At 36.8% G+C, this 20,107-nt stretch overlaps 1 protein-coding gene across 1 annotated transcript in view; it reads right to left on the bottom strand.

Annotated features, from left to right (window-relative positions):
• Positions 1-20,107, bottom strand: part of alpha-Spec (alpha spectrin) — a 509,808-nt gene that overhangs the window by 432,172 nt on the left and 57,529 nt on the right. Inside the window, exon 4 of the mRNA XM_090406229.1 lies at positions 13,939-14,079. Coding sequence (XP_090262355.1) covers positions 13,939-14,079 — 141 coding nt within the window. The remainder of the gene's footprint in view (positions 1-13,938; positions 14,080-20,107) is intronic.

Raw genomic sequence — 20,107 nt, 5'->3', positions numbered from 1 at the left:
TTTTTTGATGATTGATGAAGAAAGTTTATTTTCCACTTGGTTAGAGTATAATAAATTTAGTTTAATCCTTTATCCAAGTGTGAGCAAACACAGTTTGCGCCTGAAAGTATCTTCAGGACTGGGTTAAGGTGGTACACACCAGGGCAACTCGTTGCAAAAGTGGAGCAAGCTACCAACACTCCTATCCTAGTATCTCCTATAATGCAAAACACATCTCCTTGCGGATATGTCTATTGTTATGCATTAAGGGAAGGGCCACTACCCAGACCGGTTTCGACCTTTATTGAGGTCTCTTCAGTGGGAGCCAGGCCCAAGTCGAGAAATCAGGCAGAAGCATTTGCAGGTCATCTCCACCTATAGGAATTGCCAATTGGTGTGCCACCCTTTTTTAATAAATTACTCTGGATTTAGAGAAAGATGTTGAAAGTTTATTTTCCACTTGGTTAGAGTATAATAAATTTAGTTTAATCCTTTATCCAAGTGTGAGCAAACACAGTTTGCGCCTGAAAGTATCTTCAGGACTGGGTTAAGGTGGTACACACCAGGGCAACTCGTTGCAAAGGTGGAGCAAGCTACCAACACTCCTATCCTAGTATCTCCTATAATGCAAAACACATCTCCTTGCGGATATGTCTATTGTTATGCATTAAGGGAAGGGCCACTACCCAGACCGGTTTCGACCTTTATTGAGGTCTCTTCAGTGGGAGCCAGGCCCAAGTCGAGAAATCAGGCAGAAGCATTTGCAGGTCATCTCCACCTATAGGAATTGCCAATTGGTGTGCCACCCTTTTTTAATAAATTACTCTGGATTTAGAGAAAGATGTTGAAAGTTTATTTTCCACTTGGTTAGAGTATAATAAATTTAGTTTAATCCTTTATCCAAGTGTGAGCAAACACAGTTTGCGCCTGAAAGTATCTTCAGGACTGGGTTAAGGTGGTACACACCAGGGCAACTCGTTGCAAAGGTGGAGCAAGCTACCAACACTCCTATCCTAGTATCTCCTATAATGCAAAACACATCTCCTTGCGGATATGTCTATTGTTATGCATTAAGGGAAGGGCCACTACCCAGACCGGTTTCGACCTTTATTGAGGTCTCTTCAGTGGGAGCCAGGCCCAAGTCGAGAAATCAGGCAGAAGCATTTGCAGGTCATCTCCACCTATAGGAATTGCCAATTGGTGTGCCACCCTTTTTTAATAAATTACTCTGGATTTAGAGAAAGATGTTGAAAGTTTATTTTCCACTTGGTTAGAGTATAATAAATTTAGTTTAATCCTTTATCCAAGTGTGAGCAAACACAGTTTGCGCCTGAAAGTATCTTCAGGACTGGGTTAAGGTGGTACACACCAGGGCAACTCGTTGCAAAGGTGGAGCAAGCTACCAACACTCCTATCACCTTAACCCACCTTAACTACTAACACCTTAACCCAGTCCTGAAGATACTTTCAGGCGCAAACTGTGTTTGCTCACACTTGGATAAAGGATTAAACTAAATTTATTATACTCTAACCAAGTGGAAAATAAACTTTCAACATCTTTCTCTAAATCCAGAGTAATTTATTAAAAAAGGGTGGCACACCAATTGGCAATTCCTATAGGTGGAGATGACCTGCAAATGCTTCTGCCTGATTTCTCGACTTGGGCCTGGCTCCCACTGAAGAGACCTCAATAAAGGTCGAAACCGGTCTGGGTAGTGGCCCTTCCCTTAATGCATAACAATAGACATATCCGCAAGGAGATGTGTTTTGCATTATATAGGAGATACTAGGATAGGAGTGTTGGTAGCTTGCTCCACCTTTGCAACGAGTTGCCCTGGTGTGTACCACCTTAACCCAGTCCTGAAGATACTTTCAGGCGCAAACTGTGTTTGCTCACACTTGGATAAAGGATTAAACTAAATTTATTATACTCTAACCAAGTGGAAAATAAACTTTCAACATCTTTCTCTAAATCCAGAGTAATTTATTAAAAAAGGGTGGCACACCAATTGGCAATTCCTATAGGTGGAGATGACCTGCAAATGCTTCTGCCTGATTTCTCGACTTGGGCCTGGCTCCCACTGAAGAGACCTCAATAAAGGTCGAAACCGGTCTGGGTAGTGGCCCTTCCCTTAATGCATAACAATAGACATATCCGCAAGGAGATGTGTTTTGCATTATAGGAGATACTAGGATAGGAGTGTTGGTAGCTTGCTCCACCTTTGCAACGAGTTGCCCTGGTGTGTACCACCTTAACCCAGTCCTGAAGATACTTTCAGGCGCAAACTGTGTTTGCTCACACTTGGATAAAGGATTAAACTAAATTTATTATACACAAATAAAGACTAGTTATGATTAGAAATATTACATTCCATATAGTATAATAAAGAAATATTTTGGATAGTAATTTGCAAAACTGTGTGTGTTAGCATCTGTTATGCAGTGTGTGTGATATGGTCTTTTAAGTTAGACATTTCCTCAGCCACTTAGACATAGTCTAAGTGGCTGAGGACAAGAACAACTGTATCCCTCCTGTTTGTTTTAGAGATACTTATTTTTCTACTACTGTGCAACACTCTGAATGCACTATAGGGGGTTTTATGGCTCTGGATAGTTTATCAACGTTGAAGATGTTCCTTGTGTCCAGTTTAAAGTAATTACAATATATGGAATAGAAGATTTCATACTGTCACTACTTTGTTATTTACATTCCCTATCATCACCACTTTGTCATTTAAATTCCATACTGTCACCGCTTTGTCATTTAGCCAAAACATGACATTTATTTGCTATGGGCCTTATGATCTCTTGTGTGTGGAAGTGATAAAAAATATTGCTATTTATTTGGTAGTTCAGCAAAGTAATCAAAAAAAAAATTCATCAAAACACTTTTCCACTTCCAACTTTAACACTCCTGAAATAATCATGAATCATTAAATTCCTGACATATACCCTCAAGGGGATCTAATGATAGTGTAAAAATAATCATAATTTAAAATTCTGAATATTTTTACGTATTGCTTATGTTAGTATATTTATTAGTTTTAGTTTCATAACACACACATTGTCGGCACTTACAATGTGCCCGTTATTGAAATTGTTTTGTCAAAAGTGATATGTAAAGCAGTTAAAAATTTATGTACTTACCAGATTTGAATAGTTGTGTTACTTTAAACAAATTTATTGTGGTTTGAAATGTTAAGTTTTGTGTTTTATGGAGACGTTCTCTTGTCGCTAATGGAGACAACATATCATCCATTATACAGTACTCAGTTTCTCGCTTGCCACGGAGTGCGCATGCTTGCTGAGAAGTTTGATGTGTGATAGACAACTGACAAGTTCGGTATCTGAGTAACAGAAATAAACAAGATAGCATTTGAAAGGAATTTAGAACACAGGTCGGCAGATATTTAGATTCAGAGGAACTTGAGTTTTTTTTATGTGACAGTCGGAGGAAAATTAATAGTATATGGATGGCTTGTATTCGAATGGTTACGGTGTAAGGAGACTTGAGAAAGTGTTGCTGAATGTAATGGATGTGCAAATTCAGGGAAACTAGATTTATTAAGGGGGGGTAGATATACAGTAATTAGGGAGGCAGTTGAATATATGAATGAATATAATATGCCCGAGCGAATAAGGACAACAACACTACACTAATAAAACTACAATAATATACTAAAATTACACAATTAAATCTAACAAAATATTAATAAATCAACAAAAATCAAATCTTTCAGGAGCTCTCCGACAGTACGTCCTTTCACCAGCTAGCCTCGACCCGATCGAGGGGATCCGACCCAACCGAAGGGATAACTATATGCGACAGCATGTAATGGAAAATACTAGGGGTTAGAGAGTGCTTGACCTAGTAATTACATCTGAGGATTTGGCTGTAACAAATATGACAACATTGCCACCAATTGGTGAGAGTGATCATAGGGTCTTGACTTGGGAGGTGGCTAAAGGTGTGGAATTTCCAATTAAGACAGGGTACATATGGAATTATCGGGCTGGAAAGTATGACAAGCTTAGGAGTTTGATTGATTCAGTGCCATGGCATGTACAACTGCAAGGACTAGAAGTTGATAGTGCATGGGAGGCAGTTAAGAAGTGTTTGCATGAAGCAATGGCTGACTGTATACCTAGAGTCCGAATAATAAATCAAGTAGGGGTTAAATGGATGAATAACACCATTAAGCTTGAGCTGCAAAAAAAGAAACAACTATGGAGGGAATTTAAGGAGATAGGTGACTGGCAGGCACATGAACGGTATAAAGTGCAGGCCAGAAGGGTAACAAGTGTGGTAAGAAAAGCAAAAAAGGATTACGAAAGAACATTGGCCATGCAGGCTAAAGAGAATCCGAAACAGTTTTTTAGATATGTAGTAAGTAAAAGGAAAAATGTACATGGCAGAATGATTTTAAAGAATGCCGATGGTTGGGAGGTAACTGAATCAGTTGATATAGTTGAGTTACTGAGTGAGCACTTTGCAAGTATATATCATCCAGGTGGTGACATTGCAGAAACAAATAAACCAATAGATTATTCGGGAATTGTGGTGAATGAAGTGGAGGTAAGTAGTCTATTGCATAACCTCAATGTCAATACATCCGTGGGAGTGGATGGTATGCCAGTTCGTGTCGTACGAGAAGCTGCTAAAGAATTGTCAGTACCCTCGACCATTTTGTTTAATTTGAGTCTCGGGTCTGGGTTAGTCCTGAGGGGGGTGGAAAGAGGGGAAAATAGTTCCACTGCATAAAGGTGGTTCCAAGACTGCTGTTGTAAATTACCGACCGATTAGCATATCAGGAATAATTGTCAAGGTCAGAGAAATTAGTCAAGAAAAGAATACAGGATTGGATAGATGAAAATGGGATATTGTATGGGGGAACAACATGGTTTTGTGAAGGGTAGATCATGCCTCAGTAACTTGCTCACATTTTATAACACAGTGACGGCTGAACTGGATAGGAGTAATGGGTTTACAGTGATACTACTGGACCTTGCCAAGGCCTTTGACAGGATACCACATGGAACCCTAATCAGTAAACTGGAGCAGATGGGGATAGATATAGGGTTGGTGAGATGGATAGGAGGGTGGATGAAGGAGAGATACCAGAGAGTGGTTTATGCAGGAGTGGAGTCTAAAAGACGGCTTGTGACTAGTGGTGTGCCGCAGGGCTCTGTTCTTGGACCACTGCTTTTCAATTTATTCATCAATGATATAGGAAAGGATATGAGAGGAAGTGTTCACTTGTTTGCTGATGATGCAAAGTTGGTTAGAGCAATTGTGAGTGCACAGGATGTCAAAATTTTACAGGATGATTTGGATAGTTTGGAGAACTGGACTAGGAAAAATGGATGTCAATTTAATGTGGCAAAGTGAAAGGTTATGCACTTTGGGGTGAAAAGAATAGCAGCAGTATATCACATTGGTGGAACCGTACTCCAGGAGATTGATGAGGCCAGGGATTTGGGAGTGTTGGTGGATAAGGAATTGAAGTTTAGGGGGCACATTGCAAAAGTGACTAAATCAGCTCATCAAATCACTTGGCTTCTGAAAAATACTTTAACATGCAGAGACAAACAAGTTGTTGTTCCTCTGTATCGAGCCTTGATAAGACCCCATCTGGACTACTGTGCCCAATTATGGGCACCAAGGTTTCTTCGTGATGGGGAGGAAGTGGAAAGGATCCAGAGACGAGTGACCAAGATGATAGACGGTCTGTGGAATGAACCTTATGAGAATAGGTTGAAGATTTGTGGGTGGCAGAGATTGGACGATAGGCAAAGGAGGGGTGATATGATTGAGACATTCAAATTACTGAAGGGTTTCTATAAGATTGATCCAGAAGATATTTTTGAAAATATGACTGGTGGTGGTGGGAGGACTACCACCAGTCATATTGGCCATGCATGGAAGCTGGGCAAGAGCGTGGTAGACAAGGGAGTTACAGCTAGGTTTTTTTACTTGGAGAGTGGTGAATGAGTGGAATAAGCTTCCAGAGTCTGTTGTGGGTGCTACGACCGTGAATGAGTTCAAGTCAAGGTATGATAGATACTATGTCAATGTCGAATAGTTGTTCTTGACATGATGTTAGGGCCTCCCTCGATGAGTCTGTCGACTCCTTGGAGTTGCCTGGAACAATAATAATAATAATAATAATATTCCGAAAAAGGAATCATGGAACTATTAAGTTTCAAAAGTGGAATAAGTATTGATAAATAAAAGGGAAATATTGTTATAGGCATTTTAAAAAGAATATTGGAGGATCGCATATTGCTAGCAGTAATTTCATTCGACTTTGTGACTTTATAACCAGGCTGAGATTTCTCCGATTTAGCCAGAAAAGTCTTGGAAGGCACTGGCTCCAAAAAAAGGCCAGTTTCATCGATATTAAATATTTGTTGGTCACAATAGCCCACTTCTTATACAATTTTCTTCAAATCTCTGGATAATTTGCGGCCACTTCTTTATCGGCACTTGCAGCTTCGCCTGTGATTAGAATATTGTGTAGGCTATTTCTCAAACCACCCACCACTAATGTGGAATTCTTCTTTTCCATCACTGATAGTCCATTCTTTCAAAGTTGCAAAGAGACTTAATGCTTTTGATTTAATAAGATCAGTTCTTAGCTGGATCCGTTTTTTGTTACAATCTTCGATCCGTGTACAAAGAAGTCTCTCTAATTCAATCATTATAATACTTTGTATTCAACAGCTTTGCTTAAAATTGCTCTTATAGTTGATTCACCCATTTTTGTGTTCTTGTCTTATCTTTGCTCTGGACTCACCTTGTTCATATATTATTTCAAGTTTTTCTTCCAATGAGATTATTTTCACACTTTCACTTTTTTGCTCACTAAATCTTTTACTCATGATGAAAGGTTAGGAAAATACTTTAAAATTAAAAAAAAAATGTAAGGAAAATAATTGCAAAGGAGGTACGAGATATGATCAGGAAAATGCTATGTAATTAGCAGACGACATAAATTTTGGCAGTAAAAATTTGGAACATAGTATACATAGCATACATGGAAGTAGTGTAGTATGCCATTAAAAATAATGTTGTAAAATGTTGTAAAATAATGTTTTAAATCATAACTAAATTATTTCATTCTGGTGAGTGACTTTTTAAAATAGTCAGCTATAAAAAATGTATACATAGAAAATTTTTGAAATCTGTAACATTTATTTTTAAGATGTATATAGGTGCACTAATCGAATTTTAGAGGCGCACTAATCAAATTTGGGTATCGAAAAAAAAAATGACGCACTAATTGGGGGCACATCAATCGAGGGATTACTGTATCGTCATGTTGGAGGCTTAATGGATTTTTTACAACACTCAAAAAGAATTAAAATAGACTTTAATACTTCCTATATTTCGTCCTAGTCACTAGAACATCTACGGGGATTACAAAAACAATTAATGTAACATATACACAAATAACAAACAATACTAAGCCCAACCACATGGGTGCCACTAAAGTCCTATCTAGGTAGAGCGCCCTCTAAGGGCAGTAGTAGGTGGCCTGGAATGTAAGGTGGGAACTTTGGTGATGAGTGTTTCCCAAATCTTTTGAAGCTTAATGCAACCGTATTTATTGAGATTTGGTTGGTTTTTGAGAGCTGCTGCTGCTTCTAAGAAAAGTCTCTCTTTCTTGAATTTGCTGTGGTGGAGCATGGTGGTTTTCTTCCATGATACTCTGTGGGTGGTGTCCAAAACATGGTCAGCCAAGCCTGAATGGCCATAGTTGTGTTTGAAGATGTAAGACTTGTGTTCCTCTAGACGGATGGATGCTGATCTGCCTGTCTGTCCAAAGTATGCCAGCTTACAGGAACAGGCAGAGAGAGAGGAGGGAGCTGATCTTTCGTAGAACGGATAAGGGTAGCAAGTTTGCGGTGGGGCTTATATGCTGTGTGTAGGTTGTACTGTTTTAGTATCTTGGCTATTTTTTCGGATGTGATCTGTGATCGCTGTAGCCATTGGAGAGGAAAGTGCTGTGTATGTGGTTAAGCTTAGTAGTGAGGGCGGTTCCACTGGAACAAAGATTGTGGGCTCTCTTGGTAAGAGTTTTAATAATGCCATATTGTTGAGAGGGGTGGTGGTGGGAGAGTTTATGAATGTATCTGCCTGTGTGTGTGGGTTTTCTGTATACGGTGAAGGTAAGTGTATCATTAGGCAGGCGTGTGACTAAGGTGTCTAGGAAGGGTAAACAATTGTTCTTTTCCTTTTCCATAGTGAACTGGATTCTTGGATGTAGACTATTGAGATGACTGAGGAAGGAGTCTAACGTGTCTGGGCCATGAGGCCAAATAGAGAACACATCATCTACATATCTTAGCCAGATAGAAGGTTTGAGTGGGGCTGAGTCTATGGTTCGTTTTTTGAAATCTTCAATATAGAAATTGGCAAGGGGAGGGGGGTGAGAGAGGGGAACCCATGGCAGTTCCCTCTATCTGCTTGTAGATTTTGTTGTTCCAAGAGAAATACCCAGAGTTAATGGCAAAGGAAAAGAGATCTAAGATGTCAGAAGGAAAAACGTTTTCTAAGAGAGATAAGGTGTCAATTAAGGGCATATTGGTAAACAAAGATGAGATATCAAAGCTTACCAATATGTCTGTCTTATTCAAGGTTAAATTTTTTGTGAGGGCTTTAAAGTGGGTAGAGTTTTTTATATAGGAAGGGGACCTTCCGGTGAGGGGGATCAGAAAGTTGGCCAGCTGTTTTGATAGTCTATAGCAAGGTGCATTGGTGGCATCTACTATAGGCCTGAGTGGGGAATTAGGTTTGTGGATTTTTGGTAAACCGTATATTCGGGGGGGGGAGCAGAAAGGTTTAAGTTTTTTCGTGACATCAGGGGGCCAGGAAGATACTTTTTTGAGTAAGATTTTTAGTTTCTTAACTTGTGTTTTTGTGGGGTCGTGTTCTAGCAGGATGTAGGTAGTGCGATCACGGAGGATAATGTTCATTTTACGATTGTATTAACTGGTATTAAGAACGACTGTGGCATTACCCTTATCCGCTCTGGTGATGATGATACTTTTTTCTTTAAGTAGTTTCAGGAGAGCCGTGCGTTGGGAATATGATAAATTACTTTTTGGCGGCGAAGAATGCGCAAGGATGTTGGCTACGTCAAGTCTGATGTTGTTAGCTATCTCCGACGGTAAGCGACCGATTCCACGTTCGATGTTCACCATTACGTTAAGCACCGGCACTTCCTTCGGAGTGACGGCAAAATTACGGCCGAGGCAAAGGGCACTGATGGCATCGTCGTTGAGCCTTTTGGAAGAGAGGTTTATTACTGTCTGGAGCGGTTGAATTTGTGGTTGTGGTTTGTTTTTCACAAGGTTGCTATATTTCTTTATGTGTTTATTTTTTATTTTTTGGAATTCTTTCTGTGCGGAAACTTCCGCACAGAAAGAATTCCAAAAAAGATTTTCTAATTGCCCCCCCCCCCCCCCCCAAATATTCAAATTGTCCCTCTGTGGGGCATACACCCCACATTGGGAAACACTGGCATAAAGTAAAGAGCATAGATTAACATCTCCAATTTTGATATCGTTTTATTTCATTATGTGATCCATATAAATGATGAATAACAGTGGAGATAATGTACACCCTTGTTGCACACATCAAACCATCTTCCTGTACCTCCTTTAATTCTAACTGTTGCTTTACAACTCAAATAGAGACTATGTAATGCTTTTTTAATATGATACTGCCATTGAGATATCTGTTCACAGTCCCCCCCCCCCCAATTTTTCTCAGGACTCTCATATCTGTGGGCTCCAGTCTTTGATAAAGAGTTTTATTTCTAATCTATTTACATATGGTGTGCCATTTATACCATATAACTGGAGTGTTCTGAAGTTTTCCTCTTGGCAACTTTTCATATGCCTTTTCCAGATCTAGAAAATTTAAATACAGATCCTTGTTATATTTCCATGATTTCTCACCTAACTGTCTTAAAGTGAAAATCTGATCCTGGCAACTAATTACCAATTCAAGTTCATGTCGCCGAATTGAAGCCTTTGGCTCTTCATATAATTAGTAATTTATTAGGACACCTTCTTGGCAATTCTCATAAAAGGGATGTAAGTTCTGTTCGCTACAAACTTGGTATTAACTAGGTCTACCTACTCACTGATGAGACCTCAAAAAAGGTTGAAACCGGTCTGGGTAGTGACCTTCTCTCATAATGTTGAACAATAATACAGCTCCTAGGAGCTAAGTTCTCATTATGGGTAAATATCAAGAATAGTGATCAGAGCTTGCTCCACCCTTTCTATGAGTTGCCTCAGCTTGCACTACCTAAGGGATCAGGTGCTGCACTATCGAGGTATTTGCTTACGCTTGGAATCGCCGAACTTTATATAGTTTCTATATTCGGCATGAAACTCTTTGAGTTTCTTAGTCGGCTAAGAAACAATATGCGATATAATATCCCTTAACTTAAATAAGATCCTGACAACCTCTGTTTGGCCTGAACCCAGCTTGTTCTTCTCTAAGCTTCTCCTCCACAATTTTTCTTAGCCGTTTCTCAAGAATAATGGCATAAATCTTACCAGGAACACTCAGTAGAGAAATTCCTCTGTAATTCTCACTTTCAGCCTTATTATCTTTTTTTTATAGATGGGTACTATGAGCACTCTACTCCAATCATATGGAACCTGACCCTCTGACCAGGCTTTCTGACTCATGCAGTGTAGCCACTGTAAAACTTTTATACCTCCATATTTTAGCATTTCTGGTCAAATATCTACTTCAGCTGCCTTTCCACATTTCAGGTTTTTGATAGCTTTTTCTACTTCAAGTACAGATATATATTCCAGATGGCATTTCTATCACCATGTTGTCACTGTTTGTTTCATTTAGCAATTTTTCAAAGTAAGTACTCCATACATCAAGAATATCTTTATCCTCAGTTTTTCATGTCTCCCTTTATCATCTCTAATTCCTTTTACAGTACTCTTTCCTTCATTTCTGAGCTTTTTCAATAGCCTCCAGAATATCTTACCACCTTCCTGATATTTATTTTCTATGTTCTTACCAAAGTCTTCCCATGACTTTTGTTTAGATAATATTACACAATGCTTTGCTTTCTTAAATTTTTTTCTAAGAGCACAAGCAAACTTACTTGCCAGGAACTTTTGATATGCTTTCTTCTTTTCCTTCAATGCCACTTTAACTTAATGAGTCCATCATGGAGTTCTGATTTTTCTATCCTTTCAGACCTTACCACACCTCTCTGGCTGAATCAATCAAAGTTTTCTTTAGGGTTTGCTACTGAATCTCCAAAGTCTGGTTGTTGTTGTTTTTTTTTCAAACTCTTTCAGTTTTTCTTCAATAATGTTTGTGTATTTGAGTCTATAGTTCACATCTGAGCTGTTCAACTTTGATTCATTTCAAAACTTTCTTACACACCATTCTTTTCAATATGAAGATCAACTTTATCCTGCTCAACACTAAATGGTGATCACTTCCTATTTCAAATCCTCTGTATACTCTTGTGTCCTGAATCAGTGGGAAAACATCACTGTCAACAATAATATAGTCAATGAAACTTTTCTTATTCCTTGTTTTTTCTTTCCATGTGAATTTGTGCATGATTTTATGATGGAGAACGGTGTTAGTAATAACTAGTCCATGTCTTGAGCAGAAATCCGGCAGGTACTTACCATTATTATTATCTTTGCTCTTTTCTCGAAATTTTCCCCAAATATTCTTATATGTCTGGTAATCATTTCCTATCTACTGTTTAGATCTCCAACAAGGACCAACTTTTCCTTTTTTTGTTGTGTCAGCTGTTATCTCTAATCCTCAAACTATTCCTCCATTTCTTCCTTGGTAGAACATTCTGTGGAACCATAAGCACAAATAAGTCTCATTGTCCAGTTCCCCATTCTGATATTAGCCCACATCACTCTACTTGATATTGCCATGCCATTTGAGAAGATTATCCTCATATTTAGTGTTTACTATTATAGCTACTCCTTCTCTTCCCCAATTATTATTTACTGAATATAACATATCCAATTCTTCTGCTAGTTCCATTTCTTTTCCATTGATGCTTCTTATGCTGATGGTGCCAGTCTTGGTTTCTGCTGATGTTGAGTTGGGGTAAAAATAAATAAATAAACATCTCAGAACCCTCCAGACCCAGTATCACACATATAAAATATATATATGACATGATATTCTTCTCTAGCTGATTATAACATGACACTGTTCCAAGTAGCCTCCTAAATTTTTCACAACTTCCTGGATTAGTAGAACTACATGTGCAGCAATCTCCCAGGATAGACTGCATGGTCACTTTCTCCAATCAAAGGCAGAATGGCTATCTTGATTACGGACACATCTTTGATGCTATTACCAAATATAGGTCTCCTACATCACATGCTGTTTCAGATAATTATCCCTTAGTAACTATATAAATCCATTTTTAACTTGTTATACACTCTTTCCTCCCTCCAATTTATGTTCTCAGAGCTGAAGTTGCTTGCCCATAACTGCTCAGCTTGCACCTCACTATGCTAATCTGTCAATGAATGGCACCTTCTATTCTATAGCAACAACCAATAACATAATTTATACTAATAGCCTCTGTCACAACAGATAGTCTCAAATGAATCATGTTATGTGTGCAAGGAAAAGACTATATGGTCACTTGCTCTGATTAGAACACAGTGCAGGACTGCTAAATCCCTCTCACTGTGAAAGTCCTCAACGTGTGAGTACTTGAAAAGTGAATGGTTTCATTTGGCTTGAGGATATTACACGCTGGGTAATATCCTCAAGCCAAACTGATGGTAATTTCCTTGTGAGCAACTGATAGTGCAAGAAATATGGAAGTAATAAGTAATAATGTTGAAGATAAGTAAGTATATTGCAAAAGTAAGCAAAACAGCACAAAAGGATAAATTGAATGTTGAAAAATACATTGCCAAGTAGAAATAAAACAGTTACTACCTCTCTTTAAAAAGCCTAGACAACCAAATCTAATTTAGTTGTCTGAATTTCATAAAGGATGATTAAGTGGTAGTAGAGAGGGTTGAAAGGTAGGTAATCAAGACAGTAACAAGATATGTAGATTAAGATTTTGAGAAAGATTAAATGTTTTTAGGAAGTAAAATTTGGTTGTCAGACAAAAAAGAGAACAGAGAATATAACAGAAACATGCTAAGTCATTCAAGAGATTTCATTGTATGTACACACAAAATATTTTTCAAATCATGACAAGAGAAGAGAGAAGAACAAAGGATTATTCTTGGAAACTGAATAAGTGTTGTTAGCAAGGATATGAGGACTAAATTTTTTGCATGAAGAATGGTTAATAAGTGGATTAAGTTATTTGAGAGAGTTGTAAATGCAACATCATTGTGAAGTTAGCATAGGCCTCCCACAGTGAATGTCAGGATTTCACAGAGGTGCCCAAATAATAAAAATATTTTATTCAGAAAAGAAAGCTGACAGTTCCCATGTGTTTCATTATCAGAAGCATTATAGCTACAGCAAAAATTAAAATAAGTATATTAAAGGTAAGTAAAAAGTATACTTCTGTACAGAAGCCTCTGTAGCTCAGTCTGTTTCAATGATGTCTTTTGGTTGGAAAGACCTGGGTTTGAATCCTATCTAGAATGCAAAAATCATATATAAAGGCTTTTCAACTCAAAGTGAGTTAGCCAGTTTCATATGAAGGTGGCAGGGTTTTTCTTTCTGCAAAACATGCAAGCTAGAAGAAGAATGCATGCAATTGACAGACATAATATACCAGATAGGATTAATTGCCCTATCAGAGCATTAATTGGGTTTCAAACAGGCCATGTTACTTGGTTGTGACAAGCCACTGTGCCTAACACAAAAATGGGATACTTCTATGTATGTGTTTAATGAGAGACAGAGAAAGAAAGAAAGAAATGAAATATATTTATCTTCCCAAAACTTACTTTATCATTGATCCAGAACATAACTTCATCACACTGCCTTAAGAACTGGACAAGAACCAATGCCTGTTGAAGTTTCAAACCTTTATCAGCTAGACGTGAAAGAAGAAGTTCCCAAAGCCTGTGTAATTCTTCTAACCTTTGCTATAAAAAATAAATAAATATGACAAATTAATTAAGTCTTCACTGCTCAGAAAAGTATATTTATATTACAAAAAGTAAGTCATTATTTATACATATACATTAATTAATAATTTGGTGTATTAAGTAACTGAAAGTAAAAGATTAGAAATATAAGTGAGAAATATGAAGACATTAAATAATAACTAAATGAAAATTATGGGAATTCACTCATATTTTTATAAGAATAATATATCTCCTTATTTTGCTATTTAAAGCTAACAGTTTATTCAGCAAGTTGACTAGAGAAATATACAAAGAGAAAAGCTCTGAAAACTCCTAAATAATTAAATACAATTCAGAGTTCAGACAGATTAACCATACAAATCATCCAGCGTCTTGGATGTAAGCAGTTCAGTGTAACAGTGCTTTTAGATGGCTGCTAGCATAATGAAGGTCTGTTATAATCATATGAGAGACTTCCAACTGTCTTATTCTACTTGATAGTTGGTAATTATTTATACATGCCTAATTTCTATTTACAGCACACGAGGATAAAATAACTTCACTGGATTTTTCCATCATCAAATTCCTGATATGTAACCCTCAAGGGGCATACAAGATACCATGCTTCATAGTGTTCTGTATGCCCCTTGAGAGTACATATCCTTTGTAGAGCTTGAGGGTAATACATGAAAAGTTTACATTACTAACTTCCTATCAACAATTTTTCTCCAAATTACACTGTCATTGGGATGACTCCAATATTGCTAGATCTTATATTTGGTCATCTAAGATGCTTTAGTGTATCCATCCTCCAAGATCTTGGTCTTCCTCTGGATCATTTTACTGCCATCTTGGCAACAAACACCTGTTTTGCTAATCTTTCCTCTCTCATTCTGTTTAAGTGACTAAAGTCAAGTTCATTCCTAATATCTACAATTTTAGTATGACTCTGCCATGGATAGCATCTGTTTAATCCACTAATTTTTCTCAAATTCTCATACTATTGTTTCTAGTTGATATCTTTGATCAATTATTTTACTTCTAACCTACTTCTCAGATCTATAAGGTAAAATTGATTTAACATTGTCTTGTATACTGCTAGTTTAGTGTTTTAACTAATTTTTCTCTTATTCAATATAAGTTATTCAGTTTGTCCCCACAATACCACCTTTTTTATTCTATTATCTACTTTAATATTTAATTTTCCATCTTCACTAAAAACTGCTTAGATATGAGATGTTTTATTTGTTCATAGGTATTCCATTCAGAATACTTTCAAAGTTTGTATGCTCATGCCTATTTTCATAGTGTTGGTCTTTTTATTGATGATTTTCATGCTATATTTGTTACAGTAGTTGTTCAATTTAGTTAAGGAAGAATCATACGAAGTTTAATGGATTCATTTAGGAATATAACATCATGTGCATAAAATAAAGAGCTGAGTTGAATATCACCAATTTTGGAATCATGCCTAATGTTGCTTTTCTTCATATATATATATATATATATATATATATTTGTCATACATATATAGATGATGAATAACAATGGAGATAATGTGCATCATTCTCATACCTGATTTTATATCAAACCATCTTCCTGTACCTCCTTCAATAACTACTCTCTTATAATTTAAATATAGAGTATAGATTGTCCTGTACAATGTGCCATTTACACCATATAATTGCAGTCTTTTGAACAGCTTTTCTCTCAGCAACTTGCCATATGTCATTTCTAGATACACAAAAATTAAATATACACCTTGTTATATTCCTATAATGTTCTTAACTATTTATCTTAAGGTGAAAATTTGATCTGACAATATCTGTTGGCTTGAGCACAACTTGTTCTTATCCAAGCTTTTCTTTTGACAATTTTTCTAGGCCTTATCTCAGTATGCTTGCATAAATCTTAACTGGAACACTCATTAGGGAAGTTCATTTGTAATTCTTACATCAATTTTATTTCACTTTTTATAGATGAGCACTATAAAAAGTGAAATACTTCACTTTTTTAAAAGTGAAGTACTTCACATAAAGTGATGTACTTCACTTTTTTCTACTCAATTTTTTGACATGCCTTATGAATTATGCAGTGTAGCCACTATAAAACTTTAATACATCATATTGAGCATTTCTGGTCAAATATCATCTGCTCCAGGTGACATCCACATTTCAGGTTTTTAATAACTTTTTCTACTTCAAGCACTGATATTTACTACTGATTGCATTTTCCTTGAATATTTTTTACCACCGTTTTGTCACTTCTTGTGAAACTGAAGTCTTTCAAATATAATTAATACAATCACCTTGGGAGTTTAATTACTGATACTCCTGACCGCATTCTTCTTGAATATTTTATACTACCATTCTGTCATTTCTCTCATTTCCTTAGTCTTCATTTTCATGTCAACTCAATCATATGCAATTCCTTTTACAGTACTCTTTCCTTCATTTCTAAACTTTTTCAATAGCCTCCAGAACATTTTGCCACCTTCACATATATATCTTCTAGATTCTTAAAGTTTTTCCAAGACTTTTATTTTTACACATTGCTTGGCTTTCTTACATTTTTTTTCTGCATTCTCTTAGAGCACATGTTGACCTACTTGCTTTTCCATAACTGCTGTTTAACAGCTTGAGTCCACCATGGAGTTCTGATTTTGTAATTATTGTAGACAACTCCACCACATGACTCTGTGCTGAATCAATCAATGTTTTCTTCAGAATATGCCAGTGAGTTGCTAAGATTTGATTATTGTTTTGAAATTCCTTCATATTTAAGTTTACAATTCACCTCTGAAAGCTGCTCATCTTTGTAAAACTTTCTTACTTTTCTTTTCAATATGATATGCAATTTTATCTTGCTCAAAACCTCAAATCCCCTGTATACTCATGCATCCTGAACCAGTATGAAGATTTCACTATCAATATACTCAATGAGACTTTTTTATTCTTTGTATCTTCTTACCAGGTAAATCTGTTAACATCTTTATGTTGGAACAAAGTGTTAGTGATAACTAGTCCATCTCCTGAACAGAAATCCAACAGATCCTTACCATTATAATTAGCATACATATATACACACATACGAAGGCTTGCTGAAAAGTTGTGATAATGTTAAATTTCTTCAAACCTCTGACGTGTCTTCTTATATAATCCTAAAAGAAAAAGAACAAATTATTACATTTGATGAAACATAGGGGTTAAAGGATTTTAAGATATGTTCTTTCTTGTGGTTATATCAGTTGCTTTAATATCATCTTTGTTCTAGGTGTTTATCAGAGCTTTTCAGCCCCCCCCCCTCCTGTACATATTTTGTTTTGTGTTGGCATTGGTTAGTGCAACCTCACCAAAAGTTATAGACATTAGTGAGACTTAGTTAACGGCACATGATGTGTTAAAGAGATAGAAAGCAAAAGGTTTGGTGTTATCAGGGAGGATAGAGAATACAGAACAGGAGTGCAATGCTGATGACAGACGTACTGCAGCCAAAAAGAGTAGGAGAAACACAAGCAGACGCCAGTTCTTTTCAGGCAATTTGGGGTGAGACAGACCAATATGACAAAATATACAGTTGATTGCTGTTATAAACCAGGGGGTTTCCAGTTACGATGTAGAAGACAAGCATCAGTAAATTGGAACAATGAATGCAAGTCAAGTAATTATTATGGTGAACTTCAACTATGGAGAAATAGATTGGAAGGAGTAAAGATCACATGGCAGGAAAAAAATGGAATTTATATACCTACTGAAAGATAATTCCATGAAGCATCATGTGATGGAGGGATTTGAGGTATGAGAGTGTTGTATCTGGTCATAGGATTAGAAGATCTATCCATGGCCAAATTGTCTCCATGGCAGAGAGTGATCATACAGTCTTGACTTGGGATGTTGAGAAACATTGGAAGTTTCAGTTAAGATGGGGTATATGTGGAACTACAAGGCAAGTGATTATGACAAAGCTTGAAGCAGTGTCATGGCAAAAAAATCTGCAAAAGGAGGGATATTATCAATGCATGGGAGATAGTCACGTGGTGTCTGGGGGAAGCAATATCAGATTGTATACCAAGGCAAGGAGAATAAATCAGGTAGGAGTTAGATGAATGAGTAGTAATAAGAATAAATAAGAAAATATTGTGTAGAGTATATAAGGAGAAAGGTTAGCAAGCTCACAAAGAGTGCAAGGGTCAAGCAAGAAAGTTGACCAGCATGGTAAGGAAGGCAAAATCATATTATAAGAAAATATTAGAAAAGCAGGCCAAAGGAAATCCAAACAGTTCTATCATTATGCAACAAGTAAGAAGGAAAATGACTATGGAAGAATAACTTTAATGGGTGCTGATGGTAGTGATGTGAAGAAGCAAATGAAACAGTTGAATTACTGAGCAGCTACTTTACAAGGGTATATCATCCAAAGCGAGGATATTGTTGTGACAGATATTGATGTGAGAATAGAGGCTAATGAATTGGAAGCACCGAGGATATTGCAGAATCTCAATGCAAATATAGCCAGAGTATTAGGTGGGATAACAGCTAGCATTTTAAGAAAATGTGCAAGGGAAATGGCAATGACTCTGAATACACGATTTAATTTAGCCTCAGTTCTGGCAAAGTTCCAAGGGAGTAGAAGGAGGGCAAAATAATTTCTCTGGATAAAGAAAGTCTTAGGATACTCTACAATGGACAGCATGACTTTGAGAGGGGGTTGCTCATGCCTTAGTAATTTACTTTTTATAACAAGCTGTTTGCTGAGATGCATAAAGGTAATGGCTATAAAATGATACTGATGGATTTTGCAAAGACATTTATTTGACAGGATATGACATGAAACTGTTAAATAAATAGGGATGAATGTGAAGCTGAATAATACGAACACAAAGGTGGATGATGAACAGATACCAAAAAGTAGCACATGGAAGAACAGAATCCAGGAGAAAGCAAGTGACTAGCAGTGTGCTACAAGGTTCTGTGTGCTTGACCCGCTACTGCTTAATTTGTACATAAATGATACAGGAATTCATTATGGGTGATAAAATAACCAAGTCATTATTTTAAATTATTTTAATTGTCATATTAATGTGAGAAGTGCAAAGTTATGCATTTTGGGATAAATAGATTACAAGCTGAGTACCACACTGATGCAACTGCACTCCAGGAAATTGATGAAGGTAGGGATTTGGGAATGATAGTAGATAGAAAGTTGAAGTTTAGAGGGTATATTACTAAGGTTGCCAAAGTAGCTCATAGGATTACTTGATTATTGAAAAACACACTAACAAGCAGAGATAAGGCAGTTACATTCCTCTTTATAAGGCCTTGATACATCCACAACTGGATTACTGTGCATTACTGGTCACCTGGTTTTGTGCAGATGAAGAAGTAGGAGAGAGAATCAGAGGCAAATAACTGCGATGGTGAGCGATCTGTGAAATGCTTTCTATGAAGATAGATGGAAGCTTTCAATCTATGTTGCAAAAGTTGGTTGAGAAGTGAAAAAGAGGAGATATGATAAAAAAACATTTATCATATCTCCTCTTTTGTATTACTAAATACAATTGTATTTAGTAATACAAAATTGTATTGTATTACTAAATATGGTACAGAGACAATTAAAGCCTATGTACCATATTTAGTAATACAATAAAGTTACAACTCAACTCAAGGTCAGTCCAAAAAAGTTTCATCCAGACCAACATGAATGGAACATGTTAAGAAACGTTTTAACCCACATTAAATAAATTGTGGTATCAATTTTTTAAAACCATATTAATTCAAAAGGCAAGATATTCGAAACTGTAAAGTGAGGGATTCCTGTATTGCCTTTGTACTGCTTCCATAAGCACAGTTTCAAATGTGATAAAGCATTCTCCTCAAACTTTTCCAAGCAAAAGTTAGGGACTGGAAGAGATAATGGAGAGCCCACAGCAGACCAAATTTCTGGGTGTACATCTTGCTTGTCGACATGAAGACAAGCAAGATGTACTACTACTAAAGTTACATGTGTTTCTCAGGTGACCAAATCTGTGCACATCAGGTGGTGGTGA

This window comes from Typopeltis vanoorti, chromosome 16 (genome assembly GCF_054136105.1).
Source record: "Typopeltis vanoorti isolate ZY-2024b chromosome 16, IOZ_Tvanoo_1.0, whole genome shotgun sequence".
Taxonomy (NCBI): Eukaryota; Metazoa; Arthropoda; class Arachnida; order Uropygi; family Thelyphonidae; genus Typopeltis; species Typopeltis vanoorti.
This window is presented reverse-complemented; position numbering and strand designations above follow the sequence as displayed.